The sequence below is a fragment of the Hemiscyllium ocellatum genome, chromosome 4 (assembly GCF_020745735.1).
Source record: "Hemiscyllium ocellatum isolate sHemOce1 chromosome 4, sHemOce1.pat.X.cur, whole genome shotgun sequence".
In the NCBI taxonomy this organism is placed as follows: domain Eukaryota; kingdom Metazoa; phylum Chordata; class Chondrichthyes; order Orectolobiformes; family Hemiscylliidae; genus Hemiscyllium; species Hemiscyllium ocellatum.
The window spans coordinates 126,255,626-126,275,006 of record NC_083404.1 but is presented as its reverse complement, the minus strand read 5'-3'; the positions used below and the strand labels follow the sequence as shown (position 1 = coordinate 126,275,006).

General features: G+C 39.2%; 1 protein-coding gene and 1 long non-coding RNA gene across 4 annotated transcripts in view; one reads left to right on the top strand and one right to left on the bottom strand.

The window, feature by feature from the left end:
- The window catches only part of LOC132815094 (uncharacterized), a 56,176-nt gene that overhangs the window by 15,656 nt on the left and 21,139 nt on the right, over positions 1–19,381 (top strand). The gene's annotated exons all lie outside the window — the stretch shown is intronic.
- Positions 5,036–19,381, bottom strand: part of ndufv2 (NADH:ubiquinone oxidoreductase core subunit V2) — a 35,200-nt gene continuing 20,854 nt past the window's right edge. Inside the window, exons 5-8 of one of the 2 annotated variants that reach the window (XM_060823845.1) lie at positions 17,312–17,480; positions 14,873–14,982; positions 12,167–12,255; positions 5,036–5,230 (exon numbers count right to left, since the gene is read on the bottom strand). In XM_060823845.1, coding sequence (XP_060679828.1) covers positions 5,137–5,230; positions 12,167–12,255; positions 14,873–14,982; positions 17,312–17,480 — 462 coding nt within the window. In that variant the 3' untranslated portion in view covers positions 5,036–5,136. The remainder of the gene's footprint in view (positions 5,231–12,166; positions 12,256–14,872; positions 14,983–17,311; positions 17,481–19,381) is intronic. The other variant, XM_060823846.1, reaches the window with a different exon arrangement.

The following is a 19,381-nucleotide window of genomic DNA, read 5'->3' as shown; positions in this document are numbered from 1 at the left end:
AGTTTGTGTTGCAGATGTTTCGTCCCCCTGTCTAGGTGACATCCTCAGTACTTGGGAGCCTTCTGTGAAGCGCTTCTGTGATGTTTCCTCCGGCATTTATAGTGGTTTGTCTCTGCCGCTTCCGATTGTCAGTTCCAGCTGTGCGTTGCAGTGGTTGGTATATTGGGTCCAGGTCGATGTGCTTATTGATTGAATCTGTGGATGAGTGCCACGCCTCTAGGAATTCCCTGGCTGTTCTCTGTTTGGCTTATCCCATAATAGTAGTGTTGTCCCAGTCAAACTCATGTTGCTTGTCATCTGCGTGTGTGGCTACTAAGGATAGTTGGTCACGTCGTTTCGTGGCTAGTTGGTGTTCATGGATACGGATAGTTAGCTGTCTTCCTGTTTGTCCGACGTAGTGTTTGTGCAGTCCTTGCATTGGATTTTGTACACTACATTGGTTTTGCTAAACGCCTAAGCGCCACATATGAACAATTCCGGTTCCTGCATGAATGCTGAAAGAATCGAATCCTTCCACCATGTGTCAGATACAGACCACCAGTCAACAACCCACAAGCCAGGGACACAGCCAGACAGAATCGATTCAGGATGATCCAAGTAATGATTACAGACGCTCACAACAGACTTCACAAATACAGACAAAAAGAAATTGCGCGCCAAAAATTGTTAATTTCAAAAACCACCAATCAGGAATGGACTCGGACCATAGGACAGAACAGGACCACACACCGCAAAAAAAAACGGCACAAAAAGAAAAAGATGGCCAAACTAACACACAACAGAGAGGACATCACAACACACACCTGGGTTAGAAACCTCTCCCACAGACAGCTCATAGACACGGAAAGAACAATACTGGCCAAGGGACTCAACAACAACCACAGGGACGCCAAGACAGCAGACTTCCTAGCAGCACTAGAATGCACACTCAGGAACAATGGACCGACAGAAGAGAGACAACAAACAGTGAGACAAAGTAGCGTACCTCTGATAACAAGGAAAAGACAAACACTTAACCTCAATACCAAGGAGAGGGAAGCACTAAAATCACTAAGAAACGATAAGAACATAATCATATTACCAGCAGACAAAGGCAGAATGACGGTCATCCTAGACAGAGCAGAGTACATCCAAAAAGTGCAACAACTACTTGCAGATACCAACACCTATGAAAAGAGGGAGTTTGATCCCACCCCACAGCTCAACAATCGGATAAACAACACACCGAGGAACCTACAGATAACCAGGTTTGACCTACAAAGAATGAAACATGAAAGCAACAACACCCCCAGATTCTATGGACTACCTAAAGCGCACAAACCAGACATCCCACTCAGACCAATAGTATCACTACCAGGAACACCATCACACAAACTGGCTAAAGAATTACAGCAGAAACTGAAATACCTGATCAGCGGATCCAGACGCTCTATGCAATCAACACAGGAATTATTGGACATCATCAGAAATATACACATAGACAGGGAAGAAACTATGGTCTCATTCGATGTAACTGTTCACCTCTATCGACAAAACCCTAGTCAGAGAAACAATAGCCAACCTGCTGGACATACAGAACAGACAACAGGATGGTGAACCTATCAACAAAGACGGCATACTCAAACTACTGGACCTGTGCCTCACAACACATTTCACATTCAACAACCAAATTTATGAACAAATCAACAGTACATCCATGGGCTCACCCATCTCTGGACTCATAGCAGAAGCGGTAATGCAAAGGTTAGAACAAACAGTCTTACCGCAAATTCAACTCAAACTCTGGGTCAGATATGTGGACGACACCTTTGTAATCATTAAAAACACAGAAATAGAGAACACACACCGGATCATCAACGCCACACTCTCACAGGAATCCGATTCACTAGAGACGAAGAAAAGGACAACCAACTCCCATTCCTAGACGTGATGGTACAGAGAACACCTGATGGAGATTCACCACAAAGATATACAGGAAAGCCACACACACAGACCAAGTCCTAAACTACGAAAGCAACCACCCCAACAAAAACAAAAGAAGTTGCTTCAAGACATTATTCAAAAGGGCCACAACACACTGCAGTACACCAGAACTGCAAAATGAGGAAGAAGAACTCCTCCACAATGTATTCACCAAAAACGGATACCCGTACAATTTCATCAACAGATGCCTAAGGGAAAGTCAACGAAACGAGGACATGCCGCAATTGAAAGGACTAGCCACACTACCATACATCAAGAGCATTTCCGAACTGACAGCCAGACTACTGCGACCACTTGGATTCATAACAGCACACAAACCAACAGCCACTCTCAAACAACTCATCAGAACGAAGGACCCGATACCCAGCATGAGCAAAACCAATGTAATGTACAAAATCCCACGCAAGGACTGCACAAAACACTACATAGGACAAACAGGAAGACAGCTAACGATCCGCATCCATGAACACCAACTAGCCACGAAACAACACGACCAGCTATCCTTAGTAGCCACACGCAGATGACAAGCAACATGAATTCGACTGGGACAACACTACTATTATAGGGCAAGCCAAACCGAGAACAGCCAGGGAATTCCTAGAGGCATGACACTCATCCACAGATTCAATCAATAAGCACATCGACCTGGACCCAATATACCGACCACTGCAACGCACAGCTGGAACTGACAACCAGAAGCGGCAGAGACAAACCACTATAAATGTCAGAGGAAACATCACAGAAGCGCTTCACAGGAGGCTCCCAAGCACTGAGGATGTCACCTAGACAGGGGACGAAACATCTGCAACACAAACTCCCAGCTCGGCGAACAGAACCACAACATTTGGCCCATATTCCTCTAAACCCATCCATTCATGTACCTATGCAGATGCTGTTCGGAGGTTCAGTGTAGGCTCGGGCCGAATAGCCAGTTTTCTAGCTTAGGGATTCTATGATTCTAATCAAATAATGATCAAAATATTGTGACTAGGGAGGAGGATTTGAAGTCTGTTTCCACGAGGCACAAGTCACCAAGGTTAGCAACAAAGCCTTCGTTGGACAATGCACTTATAAATGGAACATACTACAATGCTTTTAAATGTTGCAATTGTACTAGCGTTCGCCATTCCTCTAGCAGCTTTGTCCATAAGCGTGCCACCCTCTGCATGAAAAGGTTGCCCTTTAGGACCCTCATGTTTTTCCACTTTCACCATTACCTCAAATCTTCAGACTCCCCGACCATGGCTATTCACCCTCTCCACACCCCTCAAATTTTATGAACATCAAGATCACTCCTCAGCCTCAGATGCTCCAGGGAAAATAGCCCCAGCCTATTCAGCCTCATGCTATAGCTTAAACCTTCCAATCCCAGCAAAATTCTTGTAAATCTTTTCCGCAACCTTTCATAATATCTTTCCTGTAGTAGAGAGACCAGAATTGAACACAGTATTCCAAAAGTGGACTAACCAATGTCCTGTACAGGCTCAATATGATGTCCCAACTCCTATACTCTGTGCACTGACCAATAAAGGCAAGCATATCAAACACTGCCTTCACTACCCTGTCTACTAACAACTCCACCTTCAAGGAATTATGAACCTGCGCTCGAAGGTTGTTTTGTTCAGCAACACTCCCCAGGACTCTAGCATTAAGTGTATAAGTCCTGTCCTGATTGGTCTTACCAAAATGCAACAGCTCACATTTATCTAAATTAAACTCCATCTACCACGCCTTGGCCCATCAGCCCATTTGACGAAGATCCTGTTGGCCTGAGGTAAACTCCACAATCCAGTAAACCACCACTTTTGGTGTCCTCTGCAAACCTGTTAACTATTCCTCTTTTTCAATGATTTGGATGTGAATACAGATGACAAAGCAGTGGATCTAGCACCAATCCTTACAGTACACTGCTGATCGCAGGTCTCCACCACCATCCTCTGTCTCCTGTCTTCATGGTATCCAAATGTCTAGTGCTCCCTGCATTCCATGTGATTGAACCTTGCTAACCAGCCTAACATGCAGAACCTTGTCAAATGCCTTGTTGAAGTCCATGTAGACAATGTCCGTTGTTCTGCCTTCAACAATCTTTGTCACTTTTTCAAAAAAAGACATCAGGTTATTGAGACACCGTTTCCCCACATAAACCCATGCTGACTATCCCTAATCAGTCTTTGCCTTTCCAAATGCATATAAATCCTCTCAGAATCCCCTCCAACGTGACCATCACTGACATCCAGCTCACCTGTCTATAGTTGCCTTGCGTTTCATTACCACTTTTTTTAAATAAAGGCACAACATTAGCTACCATTCAGTCTTCCGGCACCTCACCCATAGCTATCGACAATACAAACATCTCGGCAAGGGGCACAGCAATCGCTTCCCTAGCTTCCCATAAAGCTTTCTGATACACCTGATCAAGTCCCAGGGATTTATCCATCTTTATGCATTTTAAAACATCCAGCACCACCATCTCTATAACATGGACACTTTTCAAGACATCACTTAACTGTTTAAACTAAATGCTTTAAATCAGAAAAGAAGAGAGAATACAGGGGAAAGATTTAAAAGGGAGTTAAAGGGCAACATACAACAGTGGTGCATGTATGGAATGAGCTGCCAGAGGAAGTGGTACAGCATGGCTCAATTACAACACTTAAAAGAATATTTGGTCAGCATAGACGAGTTGGACTGCAGGCTCTGATTCCTCCCTATCTTTCATCTTAGCCTGCTTGGCACATCTTCCTCATTCCTGAAGAAGGGCTTATACCCGAAACGTCGATTCTCCTGCTCCTTGGATGCTGCCTGATCTGCTGCGCTTTTCCAGCAACACATTTTTCAGCTCTGATTCTGTGCTGTACATCTCTATGACTCTATTTATGCAGGAAGAAACATTTAATTTGGGACAATTATTGTGAAATAGTTGCTGCCAAACAGATTGAAATAAACTGTCCTAGAAGGGAAAACTTGGTGGACTAAACTCTGTGGTTTGAATGTGAACAGGAAAATAAACTAACTTAAAATTGGCATTATTTAAAAACCAACAGATTCACGCTTTATGATGGAATGGAAACTTTTATATACATTTATACTGTATACACAATGAGAACTACACAAGTTCAATACACAACTGATCTTGTAGATGAATGTAACTGGTTAAAGGCCTGGTTGAATTCCAAAACCCGGTCCCTTCGGTGGTTCTAATAATGAAGTTAAACCATTAGCAGGCTCACATGAAAAACGCCCACTCCTAGAAAAGAGAAGATAAACACAATATAACAAAATGTTCTTGTCTCTTAATTGACTGAAGACAGCTTTTAGTTGATGTGGTAGCAGAAATATGGATTGACCTCCCCTATAAAATTTTAAATGTAAAAATACCCTGCAATTTTTCCTCCATTTTACAGCAACAATTTATGCTTTTTTAACTTGGCAAAATGTTTTAAGGCATTTAACGGCAGTGTTAACCGGAATCTGACAGAGCTAAGCATGGAGATAAAGTAACCAAAATTTGTCAGTAAGGTGGATTTTAAGGAGCAGCTTAGAGGTACAGAAGCAAACATTTTGGGAAGAGAATTATAGAGCTTACAGTATGATTGCCAGTTTCAAATCAGGGACGTGTAAAAGGTAAAAAATTTGAGAAAGGTGGGTATTTGCGGTTGGAGGAGCTTAAAAGGATAGAAGCAGGGAATGATCTGAAATAGGAGAATTCAAAGCTGAGATCAAACCAGATGCCAATATAAGTTAGCTGCAAATGTGATGAAGGGCTCATGCTCGAAACGTCGAATTCTCTATTTCTGAGATGCTGCCTGGCCTGCTGTGCTTTGACCAGCAACACATTTGCAGCTGTGATCTCCAGCATCTGCAGACCTCATTTTTTACGCCAATATAAGTTAGCAAGCACAAAGGAGATAAGTGGACAGGACCTGATTAGAGTAAGGATAACGCAGAAGTTTGGACATGATTTAACAGATAGAAGCTGGGCAAAGAGCATGAAAATGGTCAAAGCCAGACAATGTCATGGATAAGGGGTTCAGCAGATATGCAGAGGTGGAAACAGACAATTTTGGTGTCAGAACAGATGTGACGTTGGAAGCTAGACTTAAACTCAAGAACAAGTTATCCATTATCTGGTTCAACTTCAGCCACTTGGCTGGGAGAAGAATGAAAACAGTAGTGAGGGATGAGAATTTGTGGCAGGAAGCAAAGACTATTGCTTCAGCCATTTCCTTTATTTAAATTATGAAAGTTTATGTTGTACTGCATATTAGACAAGTAGTGAGACCATAAGATCAATGGAAAGGTACAGTTGGCTGTATCTCACCATTTGCATAGATGTGGAATTAGATGAGTTTGCAGATGTCAGGAGCATATGAATGGGAAATGGGAAAGATTAACAGTTTAACGGGATTAAATAAGCAGCTGGTGGGATTCACAGATAAAATGAGCTTAGACAACACAAAAGGAGCTGGCTCTCAATATTCTCTAATCCTTCTATGGTGGAGGAAACCTTCATCAGAAATCTTCAGACAATGAAAGGGAAGGAAGCAGCAAAGACAGTTGAATGGGTGGTCTTAGTGATAGAGATACTGTTTGCACATACTGTTTGATAAGAGGGCAGAAGATGACGTAATGGGTATAAGAAGTTTACATCCAAGCAGAGAAGCTAAGACCTATCTGTACACTATTGTTGGGATCACCAAAAGTTATTGGGTCTGTAAAGATTTGACAAATCTATTCGTACACTGCATACAGAATTTACTGAACCTCCTGGAGAAGTTACCACCTCCTAGAGAAGTTACCACCTCCTAGAACACTAACAATTGACCTTCTCTGCATCTTAGACTGTTGCCAGCAAACTTTCCTTTGCACCAGTGATCAGCACCTGGTTCCGAACTATTATTTTGGGCAGAGAGCTAACTAATGGCATGCTGACAAATTCCAGGAATTAGAAGGCTTAGGCCCTCAAAAACCTTTTGACACTTAGCCACTCCACTCTAAACTGCTGAGAATTTAAAATAGATGAAAGTTGAAAATCAAGTTGACTTAATAATTTTATAACGTGACAAAGTCATTTGTTTTTACACTCTGTGGTTTGCATAACTTTCAGCACAATTACATCATACCTACTCAGTCAACTGTCTGTATATCAGAAAATGATGAAAAAGATTTGTAGTTCAGGTTGAGTTTCTGGATGTACATTTGCTCGCTGAGCAGGAAGGTTTGGTTTCAGATGTTAGGTACTAGGTAACATCAGTGACCTCCGGATGAAGCACTGGTGGTACGGCCCTTTTTTTTAAAATGTGTTTAGGTTACCTTGGGTTGGTGATGTCATTTCCTGTTCTTTTTCTCATGGGGTGGTAAACGGGATCCAAGTCAATGTGCTTGTTGATAAGAGTTCTGGTTGAAATGCCATGGCTTCCAGGAATTCTTGCGCGTGTCTCTGTTTAGCTTGTCCTAGGATGGATGTTTTGTCACAGTCGAAGTGGTGTCCTTCCTCATCTGTATGCAAAGATACTAGAGAGAGTGGGTCATGTCTTTTTGTGGCTAGTTCATGTGTCCTGGTGGCTAGTTTTTTGCCTGTTTGTCAAATGTAGTGTTTGTTACAGTTCTTGCAAGGCATTTTGTAAATGACATTAGTTTTGCTTGTTGTCTGTATAGGGTCTTACATGTTCATTAGCTGCTGTTTTAGTGTTTTGCTGGGTTTTTGGGCTACCATGATGCCAAGGGTTCTGAGTAGTCTGGCAGTCATTTCAGAGATACCTTTGTAAGGGAGAGTGGTTAAGGTTTCTGGACAGGTTTTGTCTGCTTGTTCAGATTTGTTGCTGAGAAATCAGCCCACTGTGTTCGTTGGGTACTCGTTCTTTTTGAATACACTGTATAGGTGATTTTCTGCTGTGCTGCAGTGTATGGTGGTTCGTTGAAATAATGTTTAATACAGCTTAGTTTGTGGATGTTGACATGATTGCTTCTGCATTTCAGCATTTGGTCAGTATGTGGTGTTTTCCTGTAGACACTGGTTTGAAGTTCTCCACTGGCTGTTCGCTTTTCTGCGACATCTAGAAATTACATTTTGTTGTTGTTTTCCTCCTCTTTAGTGAATTTTATGCCAGTAAAGGGTATTATTGATGATCTTGAAGGTCTCCTCTAATTTGTTTTTATGGGTTGCACAGTGACACAGTGGGTTAGCACTGCTGCCTCACAGCGCCAGAGACCCGGGTTAAATTCCTGCCTCAGGCAACTGTCTGTGTGGAGTTTGCACATTCACCCAGTGTTTGCATGGGTTTACTCCGGTTTCCTCCCACCATCCAAAAAAAATGTGCAGGTTAGATGAATTGGCCATGCTAAATTGCCCATAGTGTTAGGTGAAGAATGAGTCTTGGTGGGTTGCTCTTCAGAGGGTCGGTGTGGACTTGTTGGGTCGAAGGGCCTGTTTCCATACTGTAAGTAATCTAATCTAATCTGATCTAGTGACAACAAAGGTATCATCCACATAGCAAATCCAAAGTTTGGGTTGGATGGTTGACAGAGCTGTTTGTTCAGTTTCTGTATTACTGCCTCTGCTAAGAACCTTGATATCGGAGATCCCATGGGTGTCCCATTGGTTTGTCCATTTCTGTTTTGTTGTTGAAGGTGAAGTGGGTGGTAAGGCATTGATCCACTAGTTTGACGATATTGTTCATGCTGAAGAAGTTGGTCATGTTTGGTGTATGAGTCTTTGGTTCTTCTAATAGTGTAGTCAGTATTTCCTTGGCCAGGTTGATGCTGATAATGCAACAGCCCTGTTCACATCCAAAGGAGACTATTATTTCATCCTCTTCTATCTCGGTATCTTCAATGGTCTTCAGGAATTCTTGGGGGTAGAATGGATGGAGTGGCGTGAGTCTTCTACTAAGTGATTTAGTCTTTGGTGTAGCTCCTTGGCTAATCTAAGCTGGTGTACCAGGTAGCGAGAGTATGAGTCTGACGGGGGTGCTCCTGCTTTGTGAATTTTGGGTAATCCGTAGAAATGTGGTATGTTGGATCTGTTTGGTTTCATTTTTTGGTTTGGTTTCAAGTCTGTCTTATTTATTTCTCCAGATTTCTGAAGTTGTTTTGAGTAGGGATGTGATTCGGTTCTCTAGTTGTGGGGTCGTGTCTATCGCTGCTTCATCAATGCCTTACCACCCACTTCACCTTCAATAACAAAATCTACAGACAAACCAACGGAACACCCAGGGGATCACTGATATCTGGGTTCTTAGAGGCAGTAATGCAGAGACTCGAACAAAAACTCTGCCAACCATCCAACCCAAACTTTGGGTCAGCTCCATGGATGACACCTTTGTCATCACTAAAGGAAAAAATTAGAGGAAACTTGAAAGACCATCAATAATACCCTTACTGGCATAAAATTCACTAAAGAGGAGGAAAACAACAACAAACTGCTATTTTGAGATGTCGCAGCCAATGGGGAACTTCAAACCAGCATAGACAGTAAAACAACACATACTTACCAAATACTGATCTACTGAAGCTATCATCCCAACACCCACTAATGAAGCTGCATCAGGACATTATTTCAACGAGCCACCACACACTGCAGCACAGAGGAATTATATAGACAGAGGAAAATCACCGATATAGTGTATTAAAAAAGAATGTGTACCCAATGAACAAAGTCCACTGATTTCTCAGCCACAAACCCAAATAAGCAGACAAAACACATCCAGAAACCCTAGCCACCTTCCCCTACATCAGAGACATATTGGAAATGACTGCCAGACTACTCAGACCTCTTTGCATCATGGTAACCTACAAATCCACCAACACACTAAAACAGCAGCTAATGAACTTGAAGGACCCTACACAGGCAACAAGCAAAACTAATGTCATTTACAAAATACCTTGCAAGAACTAACAAACACTACATTGGACAAACAAGTGGAAAACTAATCACCAGGATAAATTAACAAGTAGCCACAAAAAGACATGACCCACTCTTATTAGTATCTTTACATACAGATGAGAAAGGACACACTTTGACTGGGACAACACATCCTCCAAACAGAGTGACACGCGAGAATTTCTAGAAGCATGGCATTCCAACTAGAACTCTATTAACAAACAAGTTGACTTGGATACCATTTACCACCGCCTAAGAACAAGAACAGGAAATGGCATCACCAACCCAAAGAAGCCTAAGCACCAATAAAATGTGGGCTGTACCATCACTGCTTCAGCTGGAGGCTCACTGATGATGTCACCTAGTATGGTGTCTGATACTGAACCTTCCAGCTCAGCAAGCAAACCAATATCCAGATCAGGAAATGGTGCTTACCATTGTCCTTGTTCTAAACTATAAGCAACTGTCTGAAACCTTTCGAGCACACTATTTTGGACAGTTAAGAAAATATTTACAACTTGCTGATTGTTAAGTTACTCAATACTTGCAAGTAGGAATGCGATTTTCAACAGTTAGTCAACATGTTTTTTTCATGAGAGAAAATTACTTTTTAAAATGTCACTAGAATACCTACTTACACAATTGTGATTCTTACTACCTGTCAGCTCAGGTTTGAGAAGTGTTTGAAAATGATCTGAACATAAGCACATGCTTGATAATGCTACCTAATGCTGAATGTTAAATGCAAGTGCTGTTTAAATTTAATTCATTATTGGAGAGGCAGTCCTGGCCATGACATACAATAGAAACATTGTTCTTTGTCCACTTTATGCAGTGAGCCTGATGCTTTTAAGATCTGCTCATTATTTAACTGAAACTAAAGTGTGCTTCAAATAAAGGTGAATAAAATTGGCTGTCCAGTTAACTACTTTCCAGGCTCATATAGACATTTATGCAGACCTGGAGAGAGGATGAGACTAATTTATATAAACACTTTATATTTAGAAAAATATGAAACTTGACACAGATTGTCATTGGTTAGTTTAAAAATTAAGTAAAACAGCTGGCAGGACACTTTTCTGCAGCTGCCTGTCCTACATTCCAAAATCACAACAATGGAGATTGTTTAATGTAACTATTCAAGCGCACCTATGTAACAATAAAACAAAACTGAATAGCTGCTGTTGGCTGTTAATAACACTTGATTTGTTTTTAAAAAAGCAATTACCAACATTTTAGATTAATTATTTGATTAGTAACAGAACAAACATACAATTTTCAACAAATATTTTCCTTGGGGCCAAGAGAATTTTAAAGACATCAAAAGTGTCAGGGACTGTCTCTTCTTTGCCCTGCCATCCCTACATACACTGCAGAGGCAGTATACATGACAAAGATAGCAGTAACCACTTTCCCACACAAAAAAATGAATGTTGCGTGTCTAGACTGATGCTTGAGTAATCACCAAAAATTTCACTCTTGGAATGACATCCAAATGTAAAATGAACCTAGCCTGTCCAAGCTTCCTTTGGACAGACAATACAATTGTACAGCATTGCGGTGACTACATGGGCAAAGGGGACTCAAGACTCGCATACACAATTTTTTGAAGGTGACCATAAATGTTGAAATATTTAAGGCGACTTATAAGATCCTTGGGTTTATAAAGATAGGCAGAGTATAAATTCAATCTTGGTTAGATCACTGAGTATTCTGTTCAATCCTGGGAACATAGAAGATTAAGAACACCTTATTGAGGTGTTCGAATTATGAACAATTGCAAAAGGGTAAAAGTTTTCATTAGTTGGTCAGTCAGTAACTAGACATTACTGTGTTGCCTGGTAGTACTGAAGGTGGATTCCATTGGAGGTTTCAAAAGTGAGCTTGATATGTATTTGAAAGTGATGAATTTGGAGGGTTACCGAAATAGGGCTGGAGAATGGGACTAGCTGGATAGCTTGTTTAGGAGCTGGTACACATGATGGGTTGAAGGGCCTTCTATACTATAAAATTCTATGATTGTGAAAAATAAAACTCTTACTTTGTAAGTGACCTAGTGCTAATTGAAGATAAAATGTATACAGTTTGTGTAATTATATTTATATTATAGACTTAACATTTTATACTGGATGGGAGAATCCAAATTTATGTTCCAGTAAGCATTTATTCTCTAAAAGGTGAATGTTTTAAAATCATGGCATTCACTACTGTTGTGCATAAAACAATTTCATTTTCTCTAATTTTCCAAACATCATTTTTTTTTGTTTAAAAAACCACATTGAACTTTGCAGCATAACTCACTGAATTCTATACCTTGGTCCAGGTTTGGGAATTTTGCCAGCTTTTAATTCATCAATTATTTCTTCCATGTCTTTTGGTGTTAGATCTTCCTGTAATGTAAATATAATATCACTAACCATATGCAATTATGACTGAAGAAAAATTCAAATATGTATTGTAAACAAATATGGCACTTGCCCATATTGTTCAATAAAAAAAAGGATAGATGGTACATCCACTATCATACCAAAGTCAACAATCCTAAGTGCCAAAGTTCATTTAGAGGTCAGTGTCAGCAGGGTTCCTGATCACTGATCTCTTACTAAATTGGCAAGAGTGGCACTCAGGCTTAGCAACTGGATGAATCAGAAGACTACAATTCAAAAAATTAAGAAAGGAGTAAATACTGACAAACATTATAAATCCCATTCACCAACTTATCAGCATTGCCAAGTTGACTGAAAGGCAAGTCTTTTCTCATAGGATCCTTCGGGCTATCGACAATGAATTTCTTGTGGCGTGACAAGACATAGGAGCAGAAGTGGTCATTCAACTCATTGAGTCTGTTCCATCAATGTTATCATGGCGAACATGCTCATCTTCACCTTCCCATTGCCACCTTTTCCGTAACCCTGAATTCCTTCACTGGATTAAACAAAAAAATCTATCTCCACTTTGAATATACTTAATAACCCAGCATCAACAGCCCTCTGTGGTTTAAAAAGAAAATTCAGTCATCAGAAGAAATTCCTACTCATTTCGGTCTTAAAATTTGTGAACCCTAATTCAGAGATTATGCCCTCTGGCTCTAGGCTGTCTCACAATGGAAAACAATCTGTGTCTACCCTGTCACATCCTCTAAGAATCTTTTGTTTCCATAAAGTTGCCTCGTTCTTCTATATTTCAACAAGTACAGACCCACTCTCTTCATTTATATAATTCTTTCATACCTGTATCAGCCTAGTGAACCTTCTCTGGATTGCCTCCAATGCCGGAATATCTTGGGTAAGGGCTCAAACATTTTCCAGGTGTGATCTGACCTGAAACGTCAACTCCCCTTCTCTAATGCTGCTTGACCTGCTGTGCTTTTTCTAGCTCTACTCTGACTCTTCAGCATCTGTGGTTCTCACTAATTCCAATTGGTCTGATTAATATCTTGCATAGTTTTAGGAAAATCTCCCAATATTTATACTCCATTGCCTTTGAAGTAAAAATCTGTAAGCCTAGTCCAGCTGCTATTTTTGGGCTAGGTTGATGGATATAATAGAGTAGATTAGTCAATGGTTGATCAGCTCCCAATGTTAGGTTCTTTTTCTTGAGATTCTTACACACTTGATGCAACTGCAATACGCCAACTTCTGTGAACAGCCAAAATTTATTAAGCAAGTACAAGTTTTGGAGGATCACTTAACACTTCGCAATGCTTGTGAAACATGTCAAGAAAAATGTCTCTGAACAAGATAACAGTTCTTCTTTTATACAAGAGTTTTACATCACAGTCAGTAATGCCCACAAGACAACCCTCAACCGCTCCCACACAGTCACATGCCAATCAAGACACGATGCAGTGACCTGATCATCTCCAGAAACAGTGTAATTTAAATCATCCCTTAATGACAAGATCTGTTATAAATTGTTTTTAGCTACAGGGTGTAGTCAGAATTCCAACTGCAATGTTCTTATTGATTCTGAATAGAAGATGTTGACATTGTAAATTTATTTTGAATAGGAGGGAGATGGCAATGTAATTTGAACATAGAACATAGAAAAATACAGCGCAGTACAGGCCCTTTGGCCCTCGATGTTGCGCCGACCAAAGTCTACCTAACCTACACTAGCCCAATAACCTCCATATGCTTATCCAATGCCCGCTTAAATGACCATAAAGAGGGACAGTTCACCACCGCTACTGGCAGGGCATTCCATAAACTCACAACCCGAGTTGTTTTACATTCTACCTGCAAGTCAGAGACATACCATCCTACCCCTGGGACATCCAATTTCGTGCAGGTCAACAGAGCAAATTGACCCCTTAACATCTCACCAACATGGTGAAAATGCTGCCTCTGACAATCCCTCTGTCAAGCGTGCACTCTATCTGGAGTGTATTTGTCTCAGCTGTTCGTTACAACTGGATTTTGTTCTAGGCTCATCAGCAGCAAGACTCTTTTGGTGTTTACTTTTCCTTGCACTTTCCTTTCCAATTTGGAGAAAGGACAATGATCAAGGCTGAAGAAGAATTCCTCTTTGGCTTCATCCATTGCTTCTAGAATTAAGGCTGTTTGAACAGGAAGCACAATGTCTACAGTTCCTGGTCTACTCCCAAACCCATCATAAACGGCAGCTGCAAGTCAACTGTTTGGTTTCCCAGGGTAAAAACAACGACTGCAAATGCTGGAAACCAGATTTTGGATTAGTGACCTCATTTATCTTTGAGCACTATATTCTCTCTCTCTTGTTGCTCTCTTTTGTTCTTTATGTATTTGTAAATAGCAGCTATTTCAATCACCTCCAATTATAAAATAATCTGCCTGCTCTGGAGCAAAATTTGAAATTTACATTGACTGAAAAATAATTCTTGGCTTGTGTATTATTCTATTTGCTGCCATGTAAGATTTAATACTAACTTGGATTTACAGATTTATGATGTTTAAACTACATATGACGACAATTTAGGTACTGCATATCAAGACATAAAACAGTATCAATGCATTTCAAAGGACTTACATAATAGTTGTCATTAATTTGCACCATTGGTGCAGTCACACAGGCACCCAGACACTCCACCTCTGTGACAGTGAAAAGCTTGTCAGGTGTTGTTTCCCCAATAGAGATACCTAAGGATGAAATGAACTTAACTGAAAACACTGATTCACTTCAAAGACCCATCAGAGCCACCTGGGATTCAATTGTTTAATAGCTTAAAAGGCTGGATCTTGCTTCTTTTGTTGCATAGTTTCAGAAAAGCATATTTTAAAATAAAGTAATTTCACTAAAAATAATGAACTTAATGTTTATTTGGGCATTTGTGCCACATTGCATTTAAAAAGCAGCAAAACAAAACGAGTAAACAGTATGATATGCGATGTCATAGTTTATCAGCTGCCTTTAAAGAAAATTACACAATTCATAAGGATAAAAACAAACCAAGAAATTACGTTTACTTAATGTTTGGATAAATTATGTTTTGTATCTATTGTAATTCAGGTTAATTCCTCTACCATTGAACCCATAATCCTTACGTTTGCTTCTCAGTTTTATTTAATCAAACCTGTCAGTATGGAATGGTGGGAGAAGAAAATTCTCTAATTGTAGATTAAAGTAGCAATGACGACCTTAAAATAGGGGTCTTTATGGGAAAAGAACAGAAATGTTAGTCACTATCTGAGGGATTCTACTATAAATTACAGGAGAATGTATGTTACGATTTATAGCTTCAGGATGGTTAAACTAATTACTACTTGTGAACAAGAGTCTCAATTTGTGGTCAACAGTTCACATGAGATTCAATTCATTCATTCATACTCCTTAAATATTCATATATTCTGAGCTATCAACCATGAAGGTCTTCAATTTGATCCACAATAGCTCTGGTTTCGTTCTCAGCTGGGGTAATGGTAGGGTCTGAATCAGGTAGCAAGGGGAGAATGAAAATAATTACTTGATCAGTAAAGTTAGGAAGACTTCTGCTATAAAACCAAGCAGCACATGTAACACTTGTTTAAGGAAATGGAGTTTGGTTACACAAAGTTTTAAATCCTTTGAGCAACATTGTAGATAGAAAAGCTACAAAAGACAGATGGGAACTTATATAGCTAATCAATATTAAATAAAGTTAATAAAGAGTTGGTAGAAGTGATTGGTTGATCTGCTGGGAAATTTATGAAAACTAAATAACATAGTTATAATAAATTTAATGTCACTGTATTTCACCAAAGCCAAGGTTTTGGGGATCATTTTTTCTGGCCTGTGAATACAAAAAGAATATGAATTTAGAATTGATATAGGAAGTATAAAGGAGATGCTTATTTATTAATGGACTCCTACTTAGATGTAATGAGAATCTATCTTCCCACGGTTATGAAAAATAAATTTAGATTAAACAAGTTACATAAGATAGCAAAAGAACTTCTCTAGCTTTAAGTTTTTTTTCAGATTTTAAAATGCAGATATTGTTTCAGCTGGTTATAAAAATCACAGGCCACTATTTGACACCTACTACTCCATCCTTCAGGATCCTTGCTTACCTAAGTATAAAACAAAATACAAATTGGAACTAAGATGAGTGATCTCCAAAAGCTGCTTGGGTTGTTCTGGAGAATGAGAAAATGTAACTGTTTTTACCAAGGAAGAATTTAGAAACGTGGCATTAAAAGTCTTTTTTTATTATAAAATTTTCCTTTTGTGGTAGGTTTAATTTTAAACAGTGAACATCCTTCCCTTTTGATTCGTAATGACTTAGTTGAGCATTTCAGTGCATTGCTGACGGAATGCTGCCTTGTTTTGTGGTGTCAACCTTAGGATATTTTATTAAACCAAGATCCCTGTTAACTAATGAGTTGAACCTAAGTAACATGACAGCCTATAAACATGTCTTTCTCTTGCAAAAGATGCATCCTGCTACAAAGATGAGTAAACCAGAACAACTGGCCCTTATTCCAATTCCTGTTTGATGAACTGGATGCAAAATGGTTGCTGGTGAATCTGTCTACAAAACAATCATAATAACACGTCTAAAGTATTTAATTGATTGTGAAGTTCTTTGGAATGTTCTACAGAGTATGAATGCAACCGTTTAACCAAGGAAGGAGTTAGAAACATGTGGCATTAGAAGTCCATATCTGATCATGATATTTTCCTTTTAAGGATAGATCTCACTTATAAAGATTCAAAAACATTTCAGACACATTCAGAGTACCAATCACAAATCATTTCACTTCTGTAATTTTGAGTAAAACAAGACGTAGTTAAAGTAATCAATACTGGAATTTTATTTGCCTACATTAAATTAGCATTTGATTTCACTAAATATTTATCAACTAAATAAACATGGAATCAAAGGAAATATTTTTCAAGAAAGGCATTCTCTTGGTAATATATTGATAAAAATATAAAAATCTTCCTATTTCAGTAAATGACTCTGGAGTAACCAGAGTTTCTGCTTACCAAGCTTTTTTGTGACGCATTCTACAATACTGTCGGACTCTCTGAGCATACATGGTGTGGTCGTGCAGATCTGAATATGGTATTTTCCAATTGGCTTGCGGTTAAACATAGTGTAAAACGTTGCTACTTCGTATACCCTCATCGAAGGCATATTGAGAAGCTCGGCAACCTTTTAGAGAAAAGTAAATTTTACAAAGTGAATCTAAAATTTTACATTCTAGAACAGACTCCAAAACAAATAGATTGTATCAATTAAATCAAGCATTTTCAAATAATTTGAATGCAATGTCGTATTCTGGAGGTAGTCAGTGCATTTTAGCATGTGCCATCACCTGTATACAGCACAATGAAGACCCTAAAAAGTGCTACATTTTAAGACTACAGAAATACATAATGTCTTTGGTTAAAAAAGTCTTTATTCAACTAAAGATATTCATGTAGCATAAAAGCTAATCTCTTTTGTTTCAAGCGGTCAAATTAAACTGAGTCTTCAAATAAAATATCACTTCTGAGGGGACCAAGTTAAGTCGGATTTATTAAAGAGGCCACAAATTTAAAGAACAATGTTTACCATTACATCAAATAGGCACTTCCAAACCCTATGCATCAAAATACTACATAAAAGACTTATCCTATGGGATTGCAAATTGTTTCCCATTAAAAATTAGGATCTTGCCTCAGATTCTTAGATTCAGAAGCTCCAGCTATTTCTAATGCTGTGGAGATCCTATGCTATTCCTAAGTTCAGGAGAAAGTAAGGACTGCAGATGCTGGAGATCAGAGCTGAAAAATGTGTTGCTGGAAAAGCGCAGCAGGTCAGGCAGCATCCAAGGAGCAGGAGAATCAGCATTTCGGGCATAAGCCCTTCTTCAGAATTCCTAAGTACAGTCTTGTATTATTGGGTTGTAAGTGAACATTGTAGTAGATAGTATAACCAAGAGTGATTCAACAGGGCTCCCTTTTTTTAAATGAGATTTTCACGTCTTTAATTCACAAATCATCTAACTTTTGTACATTGGACCAAACTTGTATTTTGTAAAGGCAAGACCAGATTTAAATCAATTAACTGATTTATTTCACAAAACAGTTATAGTTACAATAGTGGAGACCATTTGGTTTGTTGAACCTGTGCTAGTTCTTCTGGCAGTAATTCAGTTGGTCTCACTACCCAATTTCTTTTGTTTCCCCCTCCATAGTTCTGGCAAACTATTTTACCTTCAGGTGCTTATCCAATTTTCTTTTGAAGGTCATGATTGAATTGTTTCAGCTAGCTTTTCAGATCATAACATTCACTGCTTCAAGCTTTTTCTTATGTTGTATTTGGGAAGGCAATAGCCTAGTGGCATTATAAGTGGACTGTTAATACAGACACTCAAGTTCAAATCCCATCAGGGTAGATGTTGGAATTTGAATTCAATAAATATCTAGATTTAAGAGTAACGGTGACCGAGAATTCATTGTAGATTGTCAGGAAAAACCCATCTGTTTCACTAATGGCCTTTAGGGAAGGAAAATGCATCCTGATCTGGCCTACGTGTGATTCTATATCCACAAATATGCGGTTGACTCTTAACTGCCCTCTGGACAATTAGGGATAAGCAATAAAAACGCTCGCCAAGACAGTGAGGCCCTCATCCCATGAATGAATAAACAAAGATTTTCCAATTGCCTTAAATCAATGACCTCTGATTCTTGACTTTGATGGGGATACTCTCTGTTTGGACCATGATTCTGAATATCGTGATCAAATCTCTGTTTAACCTATTCTTCTGAGAACCTCAGCATCTCAAACTATCCTCCAAAATGAAATCTGTCATGTCTGGAACCATTCTCAGTTCTTTTTTTTATTTTTATGCACACTATAAAACATCCACAGTCTTCCCAAAATGCAGTGTTGAAAATAGGAAATGGTACTCTAGTTGTTGTATTTTAGAAAGGTTCTCAGTAACTCTTTTGTTTTTGTGCTCTATACATCTAGTTATAAAACCCGGGATCCTCAACATTTTACAGCTCACTTTCTAACTGCTCCACCACATTCAATAATTTATATGCATATAGTGCAGATCTCTC